Source organism: Anolis sagrei, chromosome 4, assembly GCF_037176765.1.
Source record: "Anolis sagrei isolate rAnoSag1 chromosome 4, rAnoSag1.mat, whole genome shotgun sequence".
NCBI classification, from domain to species: domain Eukaryota; kingdom Metazoa; phylum Chordata; class Lepidosauria; order Squamata; family Dactyloidae; genus Anolis; species Anolis sagrei.
In genome coordinates, this window is record NC_090024.1 from 181,788,710 (window position 1) to 181,812,207 (window position 23,498).

At 40.2% G+C, this 23,498-nt stretch overlaps 1 protein-coding gene across 8 annotated transcripts in view; it reads right to left on the reverse strand.

Annotated features, from left to right (window-relative positions):
* ST3GAL3 (ST3 beta-galactoside alpha-2,3-sialyltransferase 3) overlaps positions 1 to 23,498 on the reverse strand; it is a 229,502-nt gene that overhangs the window by 149,823 nt on the left and 56,181 nt on the right. For 3 of the 8 annotated variants that reach the window (XM_060773338.2, XM_060773335.2, XM_060773341.2), the window contains exons 3-6: positions 23,075 to 23,122; positions 20,551 to 20,670; positions 20,247 to 20,315; positions 14,218 to 14,260 (exon numbers count right to left, since the gene is read on the reverse strand). In XM_060773338.2, the coding sequence (XP_060629321.2) occupies positions 14,218 to 14,260; positions 20,247 to 20,315; positions 20,551 to 20,670; positions 23,075 to 23,122 (280 nt within the window). The remainder of the gene's footprint in view (positions 1 to 14,217; positions 14,261 to 20,246; positions 20,316 to 20,550; positions 20,671 to 23,074; positions 23,123 to 23,498) is intronic. The other 5 variants (XM_060773340.2, XM_067467922.1, XM_060773337.2 and 2 more) reach the window with 4 other exon arrangements.

Consider the following 23,498-nt stretch of genomic DNA (forward strand, 5'->3'; position numbering starts at 1 on the left):
ACTGATTTCTTAATTTCGTGACTTATACATGGGTAAGTAGTACTTTTCAGAAAAGGACTTGTACAGATCTAGTATAGTATAAGAATAATCCCTCTTCTGATGAAGAAATGCTTGAATTGAAATTTCTTGTGATGAAGATTTATTTATTTATTTATTTATTTGCTTTATTTCTATACCGCGTTTCTCAACCTATAATAGGTGACTCAATGCGGTTTACACAATATTAATTACCACAACAATAACAATTAAAACACAGCATACCCAATAACAAACACACAACCATTCATACAGTGCCTCGATCGCAACCAAGATCCAGTCTCATATCCTTATACCGTTCCTATGTTCAGTTTACCGTCATTCTGTGTACAATTGCGCTGATTAGCCAAACGCTTGCTCAAAAAGCCAGGTTTTGAGCTTCTTCCTAAATGCCAGCAACGAAGGGGCCTGTCTGATGTCGCTTGGTAGGGCATTCCATAACCGAGGGGCCACCACCGAGAAGGCCCTGTCTCTCGTTCCCGCCAACCGTGCCTGTGACGCAGGCGGAACCGAGAGCAGGGCCTCCCCGGACGATCTTAATGTCCGTGTCGGTTCATAGGAGGAGATGCGTTCGGAGAGGTAGGTGGGGCCGGAACCGTTTAGGGCTTTGTAGGCTAATGCCAGCACCTTGAATTGTGCCCGGTAGGGAATTGGCAGCCAGTGGAGCTGGCTCAACAGAGGAGTGGTATGCTCCCTGAGAGCTGCTCCTGTTAGCAACCTGGCTGCCGAGCGCTGGACCATCTGGAGCTTCCGGGCAGTCTTCAAGGGCAGCCCCACGTAGAGCGCGTTGCAGTAATCTATGCGGGATGTGACCAGAGCGTGGACTACCGTGGCCAAGTCCGACTTCCCGAGGTACGGGCGCAGCTGGCGCACGAGCCGAAGCTGTGCAAATGCTCCCCTGGCCACCGCTGAGACCTGAGGCTCCAGGCTCAGCGATGAATCCAGGGTCACACCCAAGCTGCGAACCTGCGTCTTCAGGGGGAGTGTAACCCCGTCCAACACAGGCTGTAACCCTATGCCCCGTTCGGCCTTTCGACTGACCAGGAGTGCCTCTGTCTTGTCTGGATTCAACTTCAATTTGTTCACCCTCATCCAGTCCGACACAGCAGCCAAGCACCGGTTCAGGACCTGAACAGCCTCCTTAGAAGTAGGTGGAAAGGAGTGACAGAGTTGGACATCATCTGCGTACAGATAACACCGCACCCCGAAACTCCGGATGATCTCTCCCAACGGCTTCATGTAGATGTTAAACAACATGGGGGACAGTATTGAACCCTGCGGGACCCCACAAGACAAAGGTTGTGAGGACGAGCAGCTGTCCCCCATCAACACCTTCTGGGTACGACCCTCTAGGAAGGACCCGAGCCACTGTAAAACAGTGCCACCAAGGCCCATTCCCGCGAGGCGTCCCAGAAGGATACCGTGGTCGACGGTATCGAAGGCCGCTGAGAGATCCAGCAGGACCAACAGGGACACACTCCCCCTGTCGAGCTCTCTGCGGAGATCATCCACTAAGGCGACCAGGGCTGTCTCGGTACCATGTCCCGGCCTAAAGCCAGACTGTGCCGGATCCAGATAATCAGTGTCTACCAAGAATACCTGGAGTTGTGAGGCCACCACACGTTCCAGGACTTTGCTCAAAAAGGGAAGATTGGAAACAGGCCGATAGTTGACGAATTGAGTGGGGTCTAGTGATGGTTTTTTCAACAGCGGTTTTATTACAGCTTGTTTTAAGCTGGCTGGAATATTGCCTTCCCGAAGGGAGGCATTAACCACCACCTCCACCCACTCGGCCAATCCCCCTCTGGCCTCCTTTAGAAGCCAGGATGGGCAGGGGTCTAGGATGCATGTGGTAGCTCTCATTCCTCCAAGTATCTTGTCCACATCCTCGGGTTTCACCAATTGAAATGAATCCATCAAAATCGGACAAGCAGATGCTCGTGTTACATCCTCAGAGACTGCCGTTAACGTGGTATCCAGGCCAGAGCGGATCAAAGCGACTTTGTCCGCAAAGAACCGAGCAAATGCTTCACAGCGGGCCGTCGAGTTGTCAGGGTTCCCATCCGGAGTGGTGGGGTTCAATAGCCCTCTGACAACTCGAAACAACTCCGCCGGACGGTTCTTTGCGGACGCAATATTGGCCGCAAAGAAAGCTTTCTTTGCCGCCTTTATTGCCACGGCATATGCCCTTAATAGGGCAACAAACCGTGTTCGATTTAACTCGCTCGGGTCCGAACGCCACACGCGCTCTAGTCTCCTCTTCCTTCGCTTCATCGCTGCCAGCTCCTCGTTGAACCAAGGTGCTGGTTTAGCTCGGCTACTTGAGAGGGGACGTTCCGGAGCAATCGTGTTTATGGCCCTAGTCATCTCCCCATTCCAGAGAGACACCAGGGCTTCAACAGAATCACCAACCGAGGTGGCAGGAAAATCCCCAAGAGCCGTCAGGAATCCGTTCGGATCCATAAGCCTCCTGGGGCGGACCATCTTAATGGGTCCCCCACCTCTGCAGAGGTTGGAAGGTGTGGTGAGTCTAAATCTGACCAGATAGTGGTCGGTCCATGGCAACGGAGAGGTGGATAACTCCTCAACACCGCCACCTTGCTCCCATCCCTGACAGAAAACCAAATCTAATGTGTGTCCCGCACAGTGGGTGGGGCCAGATACTTGTTGGGACAGCCCCATGGTTGCCATGGATGACATGAAGTCCTGAGCCGCTCCTCCTAGGGAAGTCTCGGCATGTACATTGAAGTCCCCCAGCACAAGAAGCCGTTGAGACTCCAATGCCAGGCTCGAGACCACCCCCGCTAGCTCAGGTAGGGAGACCGTAGTGCAGCGAGGTGGGCGGTACGCTAACAGAATCCCTATTCTGTCCCGGTCGCCCACCCTCAGGTGGACACACTCGAAATTGGTTGACTGTGGAATGGGGCCTCTGGTCAGAGGGATAGAATTTTTATAGACCACCGCAACTCCGCCTCCCCGCCCTCCAGGTCTCGACTGGTGCTGTACAGAGAATCCTGGCGGACAAAGCTGGGTCAAATTAACTCCTCCAGCTTCATCCAGCCAGGTCTCTGTAATGCACGCCAGATCTGCCCGTTCCTCCAAGATTAGATCTTGGATGAAAGATGTTTTGCCATTGACAGATCTGGCGTTCAGCAGCACCATCTTCAACCCAGAGGGACTGCCAACCTGGGTACACCCACTTACCAAGTCAGGAGACCGATTACAAGTAATTAAGTTTTTTTTCCTTCTTTCCCTAGGCCGAATTTGGGCTGTAAAATTTTTACTATTTCTAGGCCGAATTAGCCGAATTGGTGGTCTCCCTTTCCCGTATCTCCCCCTCCCCGTCACGGGCTCTATGGGGGCCCCCCGGCCAGTGGAATACCCTTCTTCTACCATATTGCACTTAGAATTCGTAGTTTCAACCCATGACTTGTACCAGATTATATACTTTTGCCACTCAGTCTCAGTCCAATTCTTTCCTATTCCTGGTGTGTTAATTCCAGGATCCCCCCACCCGTTCCACCCTCTATTGTCCTCCCAGTCCACCAGTAACACAATAAGCAGACCCCAAGGGAGGAATGCTGACATTGGGGAACAGAGTTGATACAGGGTTGAGGTAGGATATTAGGTTCAAGTAGTAGTAGATTTTAAATTGCTAGGTCTTAAAGTGCTAAAGATTTAGTCTAAGCTGTTAAAGTGCATAGAAAGCTGTTAAGTGCATACAATAACGCGTTATCAGAGACTGACTGCTATGGTGGTCACTTAATAACCTTACTTATACAGGGTTAAAGTGCAAGTTGTTGGATGAAGTGCTGACCGTTGTATACCTTAGCAGCAATTGGCCCCTCTAAGTGCTAACAGTTGTAAAATTTGGCAGCAATAGATCAAATAAAGTGCTGGTAATTGGAAGACTTAATAGCGTTGGCTCATATAAAGTGCTGGCAGTTGGCAGGTATCAGCGTTGGCTCAGACAACAATTTACTAGCGCAATGAATGTGCAAGTTGATCGAATAGTCCTCAGTCCTATTGGTAGATGTAAAGTCCAGTTGGTCTCCCTCCTCCCCCTCCCACCATCAGTGTCAGGGTCGGGTGACTGGGGCCTTGCAGCAGAGTGACGGATCGCTAAGATGGCCACCGGAACTGCTGATGAGCTGGATAATTCCGGAAATGGAGGCAGTAACGCGGTGGGTGGCGTTACAGTAATGGCGGTTGATCACAAAGCATGTAACAGCAGCTATGTAGCAATATATATAGTTCCAACCACCCAGGAGACAGCCTAGCAGTCGTGAGGTTAGTGTTGCTGGTTAAGAGCGTTGCAGGCTAGAGATCACGATCGCCGCAAGAGAGCTTAAAAAACGCTGAGTCACCGCGCGGCGTTGGTCAGGCTCTCCCAGGGAGGCGCCGAGTCACCGCCGGCTCACCCTGTCGAGCTTGCCCCAGCGGTATCGGGGCATGGGAGAAGCAGCCGGGACGCCTCCAGGCCTCGGAGAAAGTTGGAGTACGAGGCCTGTCTCAGTTGGAGTCGCGGAGGAATCACACCTCCGAGTGCAGAGGAGTTTAAGCTTGGCGCGGAAGGATCGGCACAGAATCCGGGGAGCGGGGAGCGGAGCCACGCTGGGGACACAGGCCGAGGGCTCAGATGAAAGTCAGGGCCAGATCGAGCCGTGGGTGGAGATGGACAATGCAGAACGGCAATTCGCTGGCACCGCAGCTCTCGGAGCGACAGCCAGCTGTCCCAGCAACTCTCTCCGGCTCGGCAGTCCCTCGGCAGCCCCACAATCCACTCCAACCAGCCCAGGCCTCCGCTCCGGTCCGCAGTTTAATCCAAGCCGCGGATGAGTCCGAGCACAGCAACACAGGCAACACGGCGCACACTGCCGAGCTCCAAGGGCGGCCGCTCCGACCTCCCTCCGGTAGTCAACACAGCGGGTGGTAATTGGCAGCTGGCGGGTTAGATGTTCCAGGCCAGGTTAGACCGAGCAAACGGGCTGGGAGGGAGCGTGCTAGGCCGTATCGATAGTAGCGGCCTTCGCTCTACCTCCTTCCTCTCCCTTCTTCTTCCCTCCTTGGTTTTTCCTCCTCTGCTCCCCTCAAGCCCCCCTCCGGGGTCCTGAGGAGATGCCGGTTCAGGAGCCGATGACAGGAGTTCAGAATAGGGGCGGATGGATCAGATTAAGCTCGGATTAAGAGCAATCGCCTTACCCGGACCTCCGGACGGGAGGTTAGCTGTTAGCAGTCGCCATCTTAACCGGAAGAAATGCTTGAAATTGTTTGTTATATCTAAATTGCAAGGAAAACTAATATTTTACAAATATATGACTTTTAGGAACTGCACTAGAAACAAGATTCTATCTGGAGCTTACTTTGGAACATCAGAAAGTGAATAATTTCACTTCAGTCAACTCGACATAAATATGATGGAGAACTCTCTAAATTACATAACTTGAGAATTTGTAATTGAAAGGATTGCTGTTACTGTATTAGGGGACACCTATATACCTCAGAAAAACTGAATTGATGTTTGCAATAGTACTTGCCCTATCAGAAGAGACAAACAGGTTCAGGGATTTTATGCAAATAGAAATCCTCAGCTGATGCTTACAAGTTCTTTTTGTATTTTTCTGCAAGCTACTATGACTGGAAGCGAAAGAAAGGAGAACACATGCAATTATTCCCTGCCTGGAGGCAAAATATCTTCTCCCTTCTTGAAAGTGTCCTTTGTGAAGAGCTTCAGGAGATCAATTTAGAATTGACTTGTCTGAGTCATCTAAGCCCCTCCAGCTCTTGAACCAAGACAACTGTAGCAGCCTGATTTGCTTCAGAGAAGCTGTTTTTCCTTGGACAAAGCCTAAAGTGCTCTGAAGTGGTCTCTTTTGGCTTCATTTGAAGCAGATGTTCATCCCTATAGCATATTAGGGTCATTCTGGTGTCAAAAGCAATGAAAAGAAATTTTCTACTATCTGAACATGCATATTGTTTATTGAAGTCCTGATATATGTTTATTTTACAATAATTGCTTGACTGAATACAGGCTGCAATGCAAAAAGATAAGAAATGGCTTAAATATATAGTCATTGACATCAATGGCAAGTCAACCAATTGTGAAATAATCTGTAATACCACAAATCTTGTTTATGATATTGAGTTTCTGAATCCTTACAAATACCAGTGTTATGCAAAATACATTTTTTTTGACATGGCCATAAACCATGGTGACACAAATGTGATTCTATTTGGAGGGTTTTACACAAAACATAACATGATTAAAACATGGCTTGAACATAAGAGCCAAACAGTACCTCTTATATGGACCAAGATTATATTATCTACAGTGACACAGAAGCCAAATATATGGAGTGATAATATACAGTTTAAGTTTATTTTTACTGCATGTACTGAAGATATATCCATTCACAGAACTCTGCAGTTATAAAAGTGATGGAAGGTGAAGACAAAAGCAAAGAATTTTTTTTGTTCAAATTTGGGACCTTCATTTAAATTTGGGACCCTAGGGTTACTGAAGTTTGGCTTTTCACATTACACATTGAAAACCTCTCCAAAGGTGTTTTCCTTCACTGTCAAACTGGTCCAAATGCTTTGCATTCATTTATGTGTTAAGTTTATATTACTAAAAAAATTAATCTGAAAAATGTTGGTAGGATTGGAGCTGTGTGGCACTCATCCAAGACAGACAGCTTAAAAGTAAGATGATGACTAAAAAGAGGTGGTAAAGGGGTTCACAGATGATACATCCAGGCAACTGGAAGAAATTCCTATGTGCTGAGGAAAACAAAATAGATGCACTGTATTTCTTAGAAAAACTTACAAGTAAAAGGTAGATGTCGAGCACATATACAGGTATAAATCTGTGACCACTTTAAGCACATTTTTTCATGACAGTTTCCATGTACTAAGAGGAAGATACATGGATTTCTGGGCATATTTTATACAGAATGAACTGTTCTCTTACAAAGGGTGGTCTTGAATGCATATGTGCACTATTCTGCCAATTCTGACAATGTTGGTGCATAATCAAAATGATATTTTCATGTCTTTTGTGCAGGATGATGATCCATCACATTTTTCTTCTAGCACTCATCTGAATAGTCAGTACTATTCATTGGTGAGTATTGCCTCCACATCTGAGCGTACATTTCTACCAAATGTCATGCTAGTGCTACAGATAAACAATTCTGGTATAAACACTGTTACTAATATTTCTGATAATTTGCATAAAGAAGTAGAGATAATTTATCAACCTTATCCCAGAGGTCTTAGGTATCCTATCGAATTAATTTTGAATGCCAGATATAAATACTTTGCAGTTCAGAAACCTACATCTACTTCAAGTCACGGGTAAAAATATTTATAGTGGAATGCAATGAATAATGTCTGTGATAATATGTTAACATTTTGAGCTAACTGAAATAAGAACGCAAGGGCAGAACACACTAGTTTTTACCTTTTTCCACTTTTCAGTAATACTACTCTAAGATATGTATTGTTTAAATAACTGACAAAGACAATATAACATATGCAAATAAGATATAATTAATAAGATGAATTTTCAAAAGGAACCTAACTACTCTATAGATTATAACCAGCATCACAGACTGTGCTTAGAAACAAATAGGAAACCAAGAAAACTCATCTAACATGCCAGCCACAAAGGCTACCTGATTTTGTGTTAATTGAAGCATCTGAACACTTTTCAGATACTGCATGAGAACATTTACATGAACATAAGTAACTCAAGATGTATGTGTTTCTATGTTAGGTTGCCTCCGTTTTATGGTCTCTGCGCGGCTTGGATTGAGTTTCGCTTGGATTTGAAAGGATGAAAGTTGTTATTTTTGGCTCTCCTTTTATTTTGAACAAAGATCTCAATTTCTGCACATTTCATTTCTTACAAGGAAGTTTGCAATTACAGTGTAATGTGTTCTTTCTAATAAAGATATGGGAGATATAATGTATGTAATAAAAGAAAATCAAATCCTCAGTCTCTACAGAATGTCTGAAAAATAGTCAGCGGAGAGGTAAAGTCCCCACACAATGAGTACTTCATTTGAATCTCCCTGAAGCCAAAACTGACATACCGTATGTATGTGTATATATGCATGCTATACATAGCACCTAACTGTAACACGGCAAGTTACTAATACAGCAGGCAAATAATACTGTGGTTCCTTTTTCCCTCCTTATGTTTAGACCCAACTAGTATTTTAGCAAATCTTTATGTATTTTTCTGTGCTTCAGAAGGTGTGCTGAAATGATGCAATTATTTCTGGTATTGATTAATACTCTTCCAGGGACATGCTACATAAAGAAATGATGGCAGGCACATTTTATGTGGGTCAAGACACAGGTCTACAATCTACAGTCTGGTATAATTTACACATAATGCTTTAAATATTCACAGAAGTTCAATTTATGGTCTGCTTACCAGCATACATAGAAGCAATTGATTTGACTAAAGCTTTATGTGCGAAGTTCTGCCAGTTTTAAAAATGAGCTGCTCTATTTTCTGCATCCCACCTCTTTATTGTGAATGGGAGCATGGTCTTATTGACCTTCCATCAGCCTGACAATACCAGCCTTATGCAGTTTCACACAAGGTTCAGACTTAATATTTTTCTTTCCTTTTGACACAGTGAAGGCCTCCTTCTTTCATTTCCTTTCAATTCCCATGAATCTTAGAGAACAATTCAAAATAATCATCATCCAAGTCGTGGGTGTAGCAAGTTGACTAATGTCAATTGAATAGTAAAGGCTAAGTAGCATGTACATGTCATTTTTCCTCTTGTGTGGCTTCCCCACTATGTACTTGGAATATGGAAGAGGGCACAAAAAAGAGAAACCATAAATAACCAAAGGTGAATTGCCTCTTTAGAATGACACCAGGCAAGGTGGCATTTTGGCTATAAGCCAAGGAATATGCATTATTCAAAGGCAAGTTTAAACAAGAACGTTTGTTTCTTTATTACAACATTGTTAGTAAACATAATTATTCAAAAGCTAGTTTAAACAAAGTTTTTTTAAAAAATCTATCATTGTTGGCAAAATATAATTTGCAGCAAGAGCTCAGTAAGAATTAGCTGAATTCTCTTGGCATTCCACCGAGTCACACAAAGACAGATACACAATCACCAATTAAGGCACAGTTAGAGTTAGATATCAGCAACAGAACTCCACAGGGATAATTGCATCTATAAAACAGCCATATAATGAAACCAGTTCTGTCAACAGGTTCATCAGTCTGGACATAATATCCACAAAACATTATGCTCAGATGTCGTTCACTCTGAATCTCTCCCTGCTGTAGAATTCTTTTCTTCATTAAGCTCTGCAGGAAACTTAATTTTTAACCCATTCCTCTGTCTTGCCAACATGCCATTATTGTAATCAGGAACTGTTACCCTTGCTGGAAATAACCAGCAATTCTTTCTTTTAAAAATTAAGTATGATCACAATACATTTGGGGGTACTGGTATGCTGTTAGAAGATTAACACCTGTCCTACACAGATGCTGCTGTACACTCAAAAAGAAAAGCATGACTCTAATTTCACTGGAATCCATGAGGATTGGTAGATGCTGGATAAGGACAAGTTGCTTACCTGTAACTGTATTTATTCGAGTGGTCATCTGTAAATTCACGCTGTTCAGAACCTTCTAGAATCACTAGGCAGAAAAGTTTCAGCAGTAACCTCACCCACCATACCGAGGCTATATAAAATCTGGTTGCAGTAACCCCGCCCACCATTCCAAGGCTAAGGTCAAGATTAATTACATCTTGATATATACCTCTGCCAAATTGTTGGACAGCTACCTTGCTTGCAAGCTATATAAATCTTGGTTCAAACAATTATCTTTTGTCTAGTTTTTAAAGTGTTTTTACACATTTATTATATGTGAAGTTTGAGTTGTACTATGCAGGTTTATTTTAAATTGTTACTTCGATTTTATTGATTCTGTTTTTGTTATATGTTATTATGGGCATTTAATGTTTGCTACTGTGTTTTATTTTGCTGGAAACTGCCCTGAGACCCCTCAGGGCAGGTAACAAATAAAGCATTATTATAATATTATTATTGGCACCAAACCCCTCCGTTCCTAGGCCGCAGCCTGCAACCCATATTGAGACTTGGGGTGGGATGACCCCTGTCTGGGGAGGATGAGTGGGACTGTGTGAATTCACAGATGATCACTTGAAGAAATACAGTTACAGGTAAACAACCTGTCCTTCTTCATGGTCTCTGTGAATGAAGAATTGTATGACTAGCAAGCCAAAGTTGTCAGAGACAGGAGTCATGATACACAGCAGACTATCGCCTTTGGTACAAAACTATTCACCATGAATGATGTACCCATAACAGAAGACTTCTGTAAAGAATACAATGAAACAATGTGAAATGTATCATACAATTCATGTATAACCGTCATGGCTTGATGCCAATGTACCATCAATACAGTATGAATGAATATACTTGGCAAAGTTGTACAAAATAAAGCTTTGAAAAGTGTCATCTGACTCTTTGGCACATGTTATCATACATAAAGTGCTCAATAAACATCACACAAAGGATGACCATACATTCAGGTAAGATAACCTTGTACAATCAGGGGAACAATCCAATACAGTCAGTAAATCTGCCCAGTGAGCACTGCATAGCGAAGAAAACACATAAAGTTATCCTCGAAACTAACCCAAAAAGGGTGAGGGGAATCACAAAACACATGACAGTAGTACAGAGCAACCAACGAAAGTATCTTTCAGGGATCAAGCATTCAATTGGTAGTGTGAAATAAAGGGACTCCATGTAGACGCCTTACAAATGGCTTTTTGTGGAATCACCTTTAGAAAAGCAGCAGAAGCAGAAGCTGCCCTAGCCCCATGAGGCTTTAGCACAGCCCAGTGATCGCTATCAATTCCAATCTGTCCTTAACATAGGCAAGAAAAAGTCTATGTAAATTCAAGGAATCCTGAGTTCTGTCCAAATAAAATTATAAGGCATACTTCATATCAGTCAAGTGAAGCTTTCTCTCCAGTGAAGAGGTCGAGTTTGGAAACTAAGTAGGTAAAACAGTGCCCTGATGCAAATGAAAATAGGATATCTCCTTGGGAACACCAGGCCTGAAAATGATACCTTTTTGCTCTTTCTAACATGGCTACACTTCTGAAACTTATAGCTAGTTATGGCTTACTTTAGTCTTCATTTCTCAACTGCTGTATCTTTCTGCGCTGGCTACTTATAGTACCTGAAATGAAGCAACAAAAAGGATATTGTATCAAATTGCTCATAGTTACTGAACAGCCACTGCCCAACGTATGAGGCAAGTACTGTACTCACAAATGAGAAAGTTTGAACATCTGAAATTCCCTGGTAAGCTTTAAGTATCATATTCTCTGAGCTTACCACTGTATTTTTTAGATTGTTCGTTAGATTCTTCATACTTTTACTCTTCTCAGGAATACTCACATTCCCTGAACACTGTCTGGAAGTAGATGTCCATAAATCATTTCGACTGATGGAATAAGAATGTTGAATGCTGTTCATAGATAGTATCTTTAAGAATACTCCGCTTATACTTCAGGCTTGTGCATAGTATAAAGGTTGTGTATCCCTTATCCAAAATACTTGGTATGAGAAGTGCTTTAGATTTTGGATGTTTTGAAAAATGAAATATTGATACACGCATAGTAAGATATGTTGGAGATTGGACATAAGTCTAAACATTAAATTCATGTATGTTTTATATGTACTTAAAACACATAACCTGAAAGTAATTTTATGCCAAATTTTATATTGTTAATAGCTTTGTGAATGAAGCAATATATGTGTACAGGAAGCAATGATGTCTCTTTCTCAGCCATCCAAGCAGACAATTTTTGATCTGGGAGTATTTCAGGTTTTCAAATAAGGGATACTCAACCTGTATATTCATACTAAAATATACAGGGTATCCCAAAAGTCTTCATATAAAGTGAAATGGGAAATTGCAACTAAATATAACTGTATTTACAAAATATTAATTACAAAAATTTACAAAATATAGAAATATATTTAAATATAAAATATAAAATGAGTTTATTTTTTCCTATGTATGGAGATTTTTGGGACACCCTGTATATCTATTTTTATATCTATATACACACTCATCGTATGAGTCTACATCAAGCTGTTTTCTCTGGGATATAGGGGTTAAAAAAGCGAGTTTAGTGCGAACATAGGAGAGGGACTTTTTGGTGGCTGCTCCCACACTGTCGGAGAGACCAGAATTGCCCCATCCCTGCTTGGCTTCTGCAAGGAGGTCAAGACTTTTATCTGCCAGAGAGAAAGGTGAGTGGCATGCTGCTGGGGAAACTGTGGGTGGGATTCTTGGGGGGGGGGGGGTGATTGTGAGCTTTAAATGCAATTTCAATTGTATTGAGTATATTTAACTGTATTTTAACCTAAATCCACACAGTACTATTTGTTTTTTATTTTTGTATCCACTTTGTTTTAAATTGTGACCAAATTGTGTGGTTGTTAGCTGCTTTGAGTCAACATGGGGAGAAAAGCAGAAAGCAGGATATAAATAAAGTAAGTAAACAAACAAACAAACAAAAGGTCCTTATTATGTAGAAGTAACATTGACCTTCTATTGGTAAAAATTACACTAAATCTATTATCATATAGAGTGGTCATTATTGGGAAACCTAACAATTCCAAGGATTTAAATTGCAAAACAATAAATAGCACTATTTACTGACTAGTTTACTGCATTCCTCACCTATAGGACCTGACACTACTGACTTGGTCAGACCACAACCAAACTAGGCTTTCAATATAAAAGAATCGTAAACCCTGTTACCATCAAACCCTTCCAAGTGATGCTAGCTGTCATTTCTTTAAAATTTAATTCTTTATTTTCTAATTCCAATTTACTTTGGAAAATTGTCACTGCAGTGTTTTCTAAAATTATTCCCATGTAAGTTATAAACAGAGTACCTAAACATCTTGCAGATACTATTCTTAGATACTACGCAGGGTCTGCCCTGGTTAGTACTTAAATGATAGTCTGCCAATGGATTTGTTGGTGGTGCTGAGTGCCTTCAAGTCATTCCTGACTTATGGTGATTAATACAGTTGGATTTCCATATCCATATATTCTGTATCCACTGATTCCACCATTCACAGCTTGAAAATATTTGAATAAAAAAATTCAAAGCCCCAAACATTTTACTACTTCATCAGTTTACTACTCCACTTTATATAATGGAACTTGAGTATCCATGAATTTTAGTATTCATGGGAGTCCTGGAACTAAACCCCAGCAGATATCAAAAGGCCACTGTACTCAGGGCTATATTTCAGAGGAACACAGAGATAAACCACACCTGAATACTTATTTCCTGAAAAAACATTATGCAATGAATGTGATAGCCATAAATGAATAGGTAACTTGAAGGCACACACAAATAACTATGCATAGCACTGCCAGTCCCAGCTACAGAAAATGTCTCTAATTTACTTTGTACTTGTACTAAATTTTGGTTTATGATTTAGCAATTGGTTTAACTAATCTACTCTAGTTGGGGTAGCATGGTGGAGTGTCCATCTCTGAAGGTGTTTAGGCAGAGGCTGGATGGCCATCAGTCAGGGGTGCTTTGATTCTGTGTTCACTTCAGTGATTGCAAGCAGCCCAAAAGAAAGTGGAAGTCCCATTGAACTCATCTGGTAGACCTGCATGTGATCAGTAGTAAAAGCACCAGAACACAAATGCTTGGAGCATCAGGAGCTTTTCATTAGTATGGATAGTTCTGTCCCTTGTTTTTTTGTTCAGGATTCACTCTTATTCTCTGAGTTTTATGGCAATCTTCACAAATAGTTGGAGATGGGGGATGAATTTTCTTTGCAACAATAATGTTGTGAGCTTGGTCTCAAATAGGTAGTTAAGGCCCATTAGTTTTAAAGAAGACCTCAGATACACCTTATGGGCATAGCCTGCACTTCGAAATATATCACAACAACACAAATGTAAACTAGTTGTCAAGAACAAAATATTATGATTTTAGATCTATTATCTATCTCTGCTGTGGCATTATTGAGAACCATCCCTATTTGTTATGCTAACTGTTTTGTCTCCTAGGGAAACCAATAACAACAGATCATAACAAAGACCTCCTATAGTATACTCACAGTTTGGAATCCAGCTGCAGGAGGAACCCCAGTTTGTCATATTCTGAAAGACAAAAGCACGTATCATCAAGCAATTCAGACAATAGGACACTTTCTTATCAGAAGGGCCTAAACATTTTAAAAGTATAATCAAAACTATAATATTAATTGTACTTCCATATTAATAATTTCCCAGTTCTCAACAATGACTCTATGGTCAACTTCCAGAAGAAGCTGACCAACGTCCTGCTGGATGATCTAGAGTGGTGGTTCTCAAAATGTGTTCCCCCTCTTTCGTTGTTATGATTTAAAGTCTCACAATAAAAACTATTTTAAAAATCTGGTCTGCTGAACCCTAGGGTTTCACAAAAGCATTGTAGGGTTCAGCGAAAAAACTTTTTAAAAAGTCTGTGTTGTTGATCTTATTGAAATTCAATGTACTTCTGTTTTAAAAAATAATTCTGAATCTCTTTATTTCCAAATCTAAATCATACAAAACACCCAGGCAAAAGGAGTAGATGAAAGAAGGAAGAACTTTGTGGTTACAATGCTTAGGAGAAGAGTTAGGGTTCCATGGGGGGGGGGGGGGGGGGGAGGGGAGGTCTTCCATGATCAAAAGTATTCCATGATCAAAATAGTTAGAGATCTAGGGATTCTTAGAGAGATCTTCTCTCATGTAAAAGAAACAGATTTTCACTGCACAAATAATATTTGCATTGTCAAAACTATCATAATTGTCCCAACTGGCAGTTATGCAAGTGGCAAATTTTCTTAAAGCATATAGATTAAAAGAAAACAATTTTTCAGCAGCATAATTATATCATTGCATGTCATTGTATATAATCTATTTTGGAGCATAAAGGGACACCCAGATTTAGCAATGATTGTCAAATAAATATTGCAAATATTTCAAACTTTTTCTCAAAATGCTGTTTCAACCATAGGTTGCACAGGTTTTATTCTGTATATCCCAAACTGAGATATTTTACATATCCAACTTTTTTAAAACTCTAATAAAGGATTCAGAAAGATAATTTCAAACAAAAGAAGCAAGACATATTGAAGAGTAGATAACCTTAACACTATTGTGAACCATTGCCATTCTAGATATCATAAAGAAAGTCATACACTTAATAAAGTGTAAAAGAAGTTTAAAGAGTTGCAAGACTTGCCCAATAATACAGACCAGTAAAGGAAAAGTTTTACTCAAGTGAATTCTTCTAAATTAAGAGACATGAAGAAGATTTAGCCTAATATAAATTATATAAGTAAGGTCACCTTATCCAACTAGTAGAACAATGCAAATATCAGAACAAAACAGACAAGAAGGTAGTTTTCACTGACTTGTACCAGACAACAGGGCAATACATCCCAGATAAACCCAGAACTTGACCAGTGCAAGGAAAGAATTTCCCCTTGCCCCCAAACCGCATTGGGCCTCAGGTCAAGAGAGATAAATATATATATATTATTCCAAGTTGTAGGGAAGCCTAAATTCAAATGAGAATTTGGTCACTGTCAACAATTTAATAATAAAAGTACAAATGCATTCATACAAACAGACTTACGGCCAAACACAGCAAGCTCAATAAACTATACAGTTTTTGTGCCAAGCTAAACACTGGCACAAATATGGTACTTTCCTCTGCACATGCAGGATCAGGCTAGCTTCTGGACAGTTAAGTGAGAAATGCTTAGTTTAATTGCCAAAATCCCAACAGACCACCCAAACAGACAAAAGAACAGAAAACGCAAATTCGTGTACAATCTGTCCACCTTCACATTTTCCAGCTGTATCTGCCTGTTTACACAAAAAGGACACTGAAACTCTTTTCATATGCATCTCTTAGTCACAAAAATAAATGTAGTCTTCCAGGGTTAAGTACAAAAAAACTCTATGCAAGTTATACTAAGGACAGATTCTACTGCTTCAGAATCTGCCTGACAATATTCCTTCTAAGTGAGCCAATTATTTGTACCCTCAAGTAAAGGGAGAGGAGCTGAGGCCTTCTTTAACATCTATGTGCAATATACATTTTGTAGGAGACACACTAAAATACTGCTAGAAATATGCCCGCCTGATCCATGTTCTATCTATAAAGATCAATCAATCTCCTTGGTGTGTGCCAACAGACTTATTAAATATTCAAGTTGGAAAAGCATTAAGACCAGTGGAATATAGCTGGGTAACCAAATTCACTAGAGGGTGATAGCAACTCATTGAAGTTTAGATGGAATCTCAACGTAACTGGATATTTTGATGAAGGATACAAGAATACATAGCAGAGGGAAGAGTCCAGGCAGCCCTTGAAATTGACAGTTTTTACTCATTGTGAATTGATATCCAAAAAGGGTATTTTATTTGCTGGTAGAACAGAAATGACATCAAAGGTCCATACTCTATAGGTAGGGCAGCAAAGTTCACAGGAATAAACAAAGGTGCTTAAAGACACATTATTGTTTGGTTATAGTTATTATTGCTTGCAAGATTTTTTTTAAAAATCAAATGTGACACAATGTTTAAATAAACAAAATAAGCAGCATTTTCCTGGAGACAAAAAGGCAATGGCCTCTATTACAACCGAGAAGTCAAAAGAACTCAGAAGGAACAGATTAATCAGAAGGAAGATATCAAAATTATTAAAGCAGGAAAGAAAAAGAAAGACTAATTCAACAAACATCATTATAAATAAAGGATATCTTGGAGGTAGTGAATTGGGACTGAAGTTATATTCCATGGTTGTAAAGTTGTTTGAATGTACAATTATGTGTAGAATCTTTCTATCCCATTGCTTTATGTTTCCATCTCCGAGTGAATTGAAAACACAACAAATTATGAAATTCAAACACTGTCCTTTCTCTACCATTTGTCCTACTAGAGACATCGGAAACCATTTTGTGCATATAAGCTGGAGCACTTTTCAGTGGAACTCCTGCAATTTCAGACCACGCTATGCACCTCTCAAGCCATAAATAGTTAGTAATCAGATGGTAAAGCTTTGTAGAATGAATTTCTTCTAAAGGAACACATCACACTAAGCACAACTTGAACTGTGATTACTCATCCCCAAAAATAGTAGTAAATATTAGCACTATGCAAGCTAATACTACTACCATTTTGAACACAACAAATTCTATGTCTAGAAAGTTTTGTCTTCTCCAAAGTAGATGAAATTCTAGGAAATCCACTAGACAAAATTATATTAGAATTCAAAAAAGGCTTTTAAGTAAAAAAAAAAAAAAGTAAAGGTTTCCCCTTGACATTAGGTCTAGTCATGTCTGACTCTGGGAGGTGGTGCTCATCTCCATTTCTAAGCCAAAGAGCCGGCGTTGTCCATGGACACCTCCTAGATCATGTGGCCGGTATGATTACATGGAGTGCTGAAGTAGGAAAGTGAAGACCTGGCTGTTCGAACAAGCATTAAACAGTGTAATTGAACATAGGAATACAGAATAATAGATGATGAGACTGGATTCTGATTTTACTGTTGAGGCGCTAATGATTGTTATACTGATGTTTAATGATTTATGTTACAATTGTTTTTAATTGCCCTATACTTGTCTTGTGATGTTTTGTATCGATGTTGTTCACCGCTTTGAGTCGCCTGAGGGCTGAGAAAAGCGGTATATAAATAAAGTAATGTAAATAAATAAGTAGTACCTATTGATCTACTCACATTTGCATGTTTTCAAATTGCTAGGTTGGCAGAAGCTGGGGCTAACTGCAGGAGCTCACTCCACTCCTTGGATTTGAACTGACAACCTTTCAGTTAGCAAGCTCAGCAGCTCAGAGGTTTAACCCGCTGCACCACCAGTCTGTCTTTTAAGTAAAATACACTACATATCTGACTCATTTCTAAAAGTTATCTTCTACTCACAAAAGTCTCTGAAACATAAACTGTGAGTTCATTCAGTGCTATATTGCATAAATGTAGTTAAACATTCCTAAGTGACTGTTTTACAAAAAAGGTTTTTGCTTTGCTTCAGAAGCTGTATCACATGTTCTAGTAAAAGTCAAAGATAATATTAACAAAAAAAAAGTAATGTGCACAAGTTCTTGGTGACCTCTGGGGAAAGTCAACCTGATCTGTAAAACAAGACAATAATAAAGGGACGGACATGAGGATATTTTACTGCAACAAAAGATTGAAGGATTCTTCTAGAAAGATTCCCACCCAGAAGCATTCATACAGAGGAAACACGAGTTTGAAAAGAAGGTCAATAATATCAAAGAGCCAGTATTCTTGACAACCAAGGTATAGCAAGGACCCTTCTACACAGTTGAATTATATCCCACATTTTCTGCTTTTAACTGAAATATATGGAAGTGTGGACTCAGATGGCGCAATGGGTTAAACTCTTGTGCCAGCAGGACTGCTGACTGAAAGGTCGGCAGTTTGAATCTGGGGCGCGGTGTCTGTCAGTGCCAACTTCTCATGCGGGGACATGAGAGAAGCCTCACACACGATGGTAAAACATCCAGATGCCCCCTGGGTAACGTACTTGCAGATGGCCAATTCTCTCACACCAGAAGTGGCTTGCAGTTTCTCAAGTAGCTCCTGACACGAAAAAAAAGTTCAAAGCAGATTTTGCGGGATTTTCTGCCTCAATATTCTGGGTTATATAACTGTGTAGAAGGGTCCAAAGATATCTAGACAATATATAAGAGAAGTGAGAGTGTCTGCCATGACTGTGATAAAGTACATAGGACAGACAAGCAAAGCATTTTGCACTCTGCTGAATTAAAAAAATCTTTTTTGAGTTATTTTTGCCTACTTTCAAATCAAATTCTGAAAAACAATGCATTTTTGGGGGGGAAATGTTACTGCAAAACCCCGTAAAATACTACAAGATAGCACTGTAAAATATATTACATGGCTGATTATGGTGATTGTTGCTATTGTTATTTTTTTCTCCCATCCCCCCCCCCCCAGATCACAAATCCAAGCTGTATATAATAATTAAAAAGATATTGTTAAAAACTTACAAGATAAAAAGCTAAAACATAATTAAGCGATCAAAAATATAAAATCAGGTTAAAACACCCATTATTATTGTGGTCATTCTCTATCCTCAAGTTTACAAGCAATCAAAAATATAAAATTATTATGGTCATTCTTTGCCCAAATAGTTTACAAGCAATCAAAAATATAAAATCAGGTTAAAACACAATTCTCTGCCCTAAAACTTACAATATATGTAAGACACAACACAGAAAGAAAAGGGAATGGAAATAGTAGCCAAAAAGTAATTATATGCCTGGGTAAATAACACATAAAATTAAGCATCACAGAAGTAGCTCTGGAGAGAGCATTTAGAACTGGATCCCACTGCTGAAAAGGCACACTCTCACATTGCCACCCATCTAATATCTGATGGCAGGGCAAGAAAGGACAACTGATGTAATCCTAATGAATGCACAGACTCATTGAAGTTGATCCAGATGGGTCTTTAGGTAACAGGGTTCTTTTTTTCCATAGTGAATATTCATTATCAAGCCAACGATTTTAATTTTCTTTTGGAAGAGAGAGGATGTAAGTTTATGGTAAGTTTATGGCAATATAATATTCCATTTAAACACTTTAATGCCACAGGTCTAAAATGAGGATTTCAAATTTAAGAAACCTGAATATGTCCCAAACAGTTCACTACAAAGGCTGTTAAAAAGTCATGCAGAATTTCAAAAATATTAACTTGGTATTGAAAAGAATACAAAATTATTGGAAGAATATTTCAAAATCTCAGTGCTATCACTAAGAGGCTCTTTTCCCTAAAAAGCGGTCCAAAGATCTCATTTGGTGATGGTACTTGGAGAAAGGCCTCTGAAAGTAACCTCAAAGTCAGGGTTAATGCAGTCCATATTTGTTTCCAGGCCATTTAGAGATTTAAAGTCAACACACCCAACTCAATGATTGTAGAATTAAGTTCAAATCAGACAGCACCCATTAATAAACTTACAGCTTAATACTGGTCGAAATGGGAATTTATAGGCTGTTGTCATTAGACAGATCCATATAAAGTGCACTACATTAATCTATGCAAGAGGTTACCAGATAATGAATGGCTGTGGCCAAGTTGTCTCTGTTCAGATGGGGTTGCTATTGGTTTAACAGCTGGAGCTGTCAAAAAGATGTAAAAATTAAAAATTAGCAAAGGTATAAGTTACTTACATGTCCACGCAGTTGATCCACTACAGAACTCAATATTAACTTGAAAACCACCAAAGGCCAGTCCCACTATCAATTCCCAAACCACTTATGACAACCTTTGGAACATATCTGTAACCATAATTTATCCAATTTTTGTGAGTTCAATTTTGTCTCCTGTTTCTCCCCAACCTGAAGCAGTACCTACTAGGAATAACTGGGCGTGGAATAACGACAGGTTCTTTCTGAACTTTGCCTGTTCCCAGGTCTGCAGCAAGATGTGATGGGAGAGATGACAGAGGCACAAGAGGTGTGGATTTTCTCCTTCCTGTTTAACAAGGAAAACTATCCCTCAGTCCAGCAACAGACCACACAAACTTAACCTTATAACGTAACTTTATTTTTCACTAGCAGATAGAGCTTGAAGCACAATCAAGTAAAAGCTCTTGATTCTTAATTTGGCATGCATTTTTGTACACTGTGGTTATTTCCAAACTGACTACTCTTTAACAAAATTGAGAAAGGATTATTTTGTTACGAAAGGATTCTTTTGTTATGAACTGTCCACTAGTTCCTCACTGGATGCATCTCCACTGTAGAACTGATGTAGTTTGGCACCACTTTAATTGCCATTGCTCAATGTGACAGAATCCTAGGAATTGTAGTTTTAGAAGCCCTTTAGCCTTTTTGCCATAGAATGCTGGTGCCTCACCAAACTACTAATCCCAGAATTCTATATAGCATGGAGCAATGGCAGTAAAAGGCATGTCAACTGCACTAATTCCACAATGTAGATTTACCCATAGTGGTTGCCTACTCGGCTGCTATCACAATGGTATTCTGCACAGATCTACCTTCAAGAGGCTTGGAGAAAATTAGTAGATGTAATCCCTACTTTTGATTTGCAAGAAAGGAAATTTCTCTTCATTAGGCAAAGCTAGCCTAACGGTGAGCAAGATCATGCACCTTTCTCCAATCAGCCTTTAGGAAAAGATTCTCAAGAACGCAGCAAGAGGAGCAGAAAGCAGCCAGTGATTTTCAAAAGGCTCAAAATAGAGATTAGTAACTCAGCAGCAAGGTTTCGTTGTTAGTGCTAGGCAGCTGCAAGCTGTGCTGGATTATTGTGCAGGCAGAAGCCTGAGGCCATGTTGGAAGGCAGTAAACATTCTTACTTGTGTGAAATCAGAAAGAAGCTTATTACAAGTGTGGGAGGACTGGTTATAAAGTTGCAATTAAAGTATCTTTTATTATGGACACCACAGCTACGCTACATAATTCTTTGCCCTTAATACAAGATCATCAGAAGTTTGTCATGGGTTGTGGTTATGAGGAGTTATATTGATCCAGTCTATCAATTCCCCATTGCAACTACAGTCTACTTGGTGCTGCTTTGTAAGCGTCCTGGTTACTTGTCTTCAGACTCAAATTTGTAACTTTATATGATCCATTCATAATCTAGAAGCAAAAAGGAGTTTCCCTCTGAGTTTACGAATTCTATGTGTCACTACACAAACTGCATCTGACTCTTACCATATGTCCATCTTCCTGCCTGAACAGATTCCTTACTTGTGTATGGATAAAATGAACCACTTAAATAAACACCCTCTCGTGGAAGGACATTTTTCCAGCTAGCATACAGGACACTCCATGGTTTTTGGGGTAAGTAAGTGTGCACGTGTTTACATTTGTTAGTTACATCTCAGCTCACTGCCTTGACTGTAGGCAAAATCCAAGCTATAGAAGAAGCTTGTGATCATTAAGTGACTGTCATTATCACTCCTCTGTTATACAAAACAACTATGTTAATTGTCTTTGTCTTTGCTTTTATTTGCTTTTAATTACCACACTTTAATATTAATATCAATAAAGGGTTTATGCCATGGTATAGTGTTAGGCCTACTTTTAATAGCATCTCATAACAAACTAGAAACTACATTTTTCTGGCATTTACCAATCCCCACAGGTGCCAGTTAACTGAGAGTCTGCTGTTTCCAGTTTTGCATCCAGTTTTACACTAGCAAAAAACACAATATGTTTTTTTTTATTGTGTGGAACATGGATCCCTGTTTCTAATGACCTGGTTGATATGTAATACTAAAACATGGGGCCAGGATTATTAAACAACACAGAGAGTTATTACCATTACATATGTGTGCAGTTTATTCACTCTTGGTGTGCTTCTCCCTTCATATCAGCAGATAAACCAGGCACGAAAAATATTTGAGGTTTCTTGTTGAATTAATTTTTGCTTATTTCGGTGCAATTAACTGCAGTTTTCATACTAAGCTTTCTCAATTCACTTTATATGAGCTTACGTAATGTTAAGTATGAGGTAGGAGCATTAGGCAGCATACACAAATATGCTACTCATTTATACCATGATTTAAAAAGGCCAGAATCTTTGCCTTTTCAATACATGTAAATGTGCCCACAGCGTCTACCTCCTAGAATAAGTGTTTAGTCAAAAAGACAAAATGAAGCAATAACATTGCAACAGGATGGAACAAGCAGTTCCACCCAAAGTGGCTTTGAATTTCCATGTCACACTAAGTAATGTATAAAAACTTCATGTTTAAGATAAGAATCCATCACATTTCTCTCAACAGCTGTCTTGAAGGGTAATCCTGAACAAGACCGGACAGCCTCTTAATCTGCCTCCCAACATGGCTGTCAAATATAAATTAAATGGCAATCTTTTTTATGTGAGAGGGGAAGGGGAGCGGGTGTTGTACCTGAGCCTATTGAACGTCCAGCGGAGTCAGAGGAAAGAACCACTGAATCTGTAACACAAGAGTACAAGTTCATTTTTCCCTTGTCATATAAATCCATTGCTTGTTTACAAGAGGCTCCTATTTCCTCTTCCTCAATAAAAGTGGTGTGCTGGCTACACATGCAGTAGGGAAATTCTAACCATGACATTTTTGTGTGCTGCACATGCAGCTGATCACTCCACACTGAAGCAAAGGATTAAATATTTCTGGACCAGAATTATGTCCCTTCCAGGAAGTAGCAGTCCTGTCTGAATCTGAAAGGCAGCACACAGTAAAATATCAGTGTGGGAAAACTACCTCCTGCCTTTTAAAAATACTACAAACATTTCAGGGAGAGTACAGAGGTACTGTAGATATTTCACTGTATAACTTACTCCTCCATTAT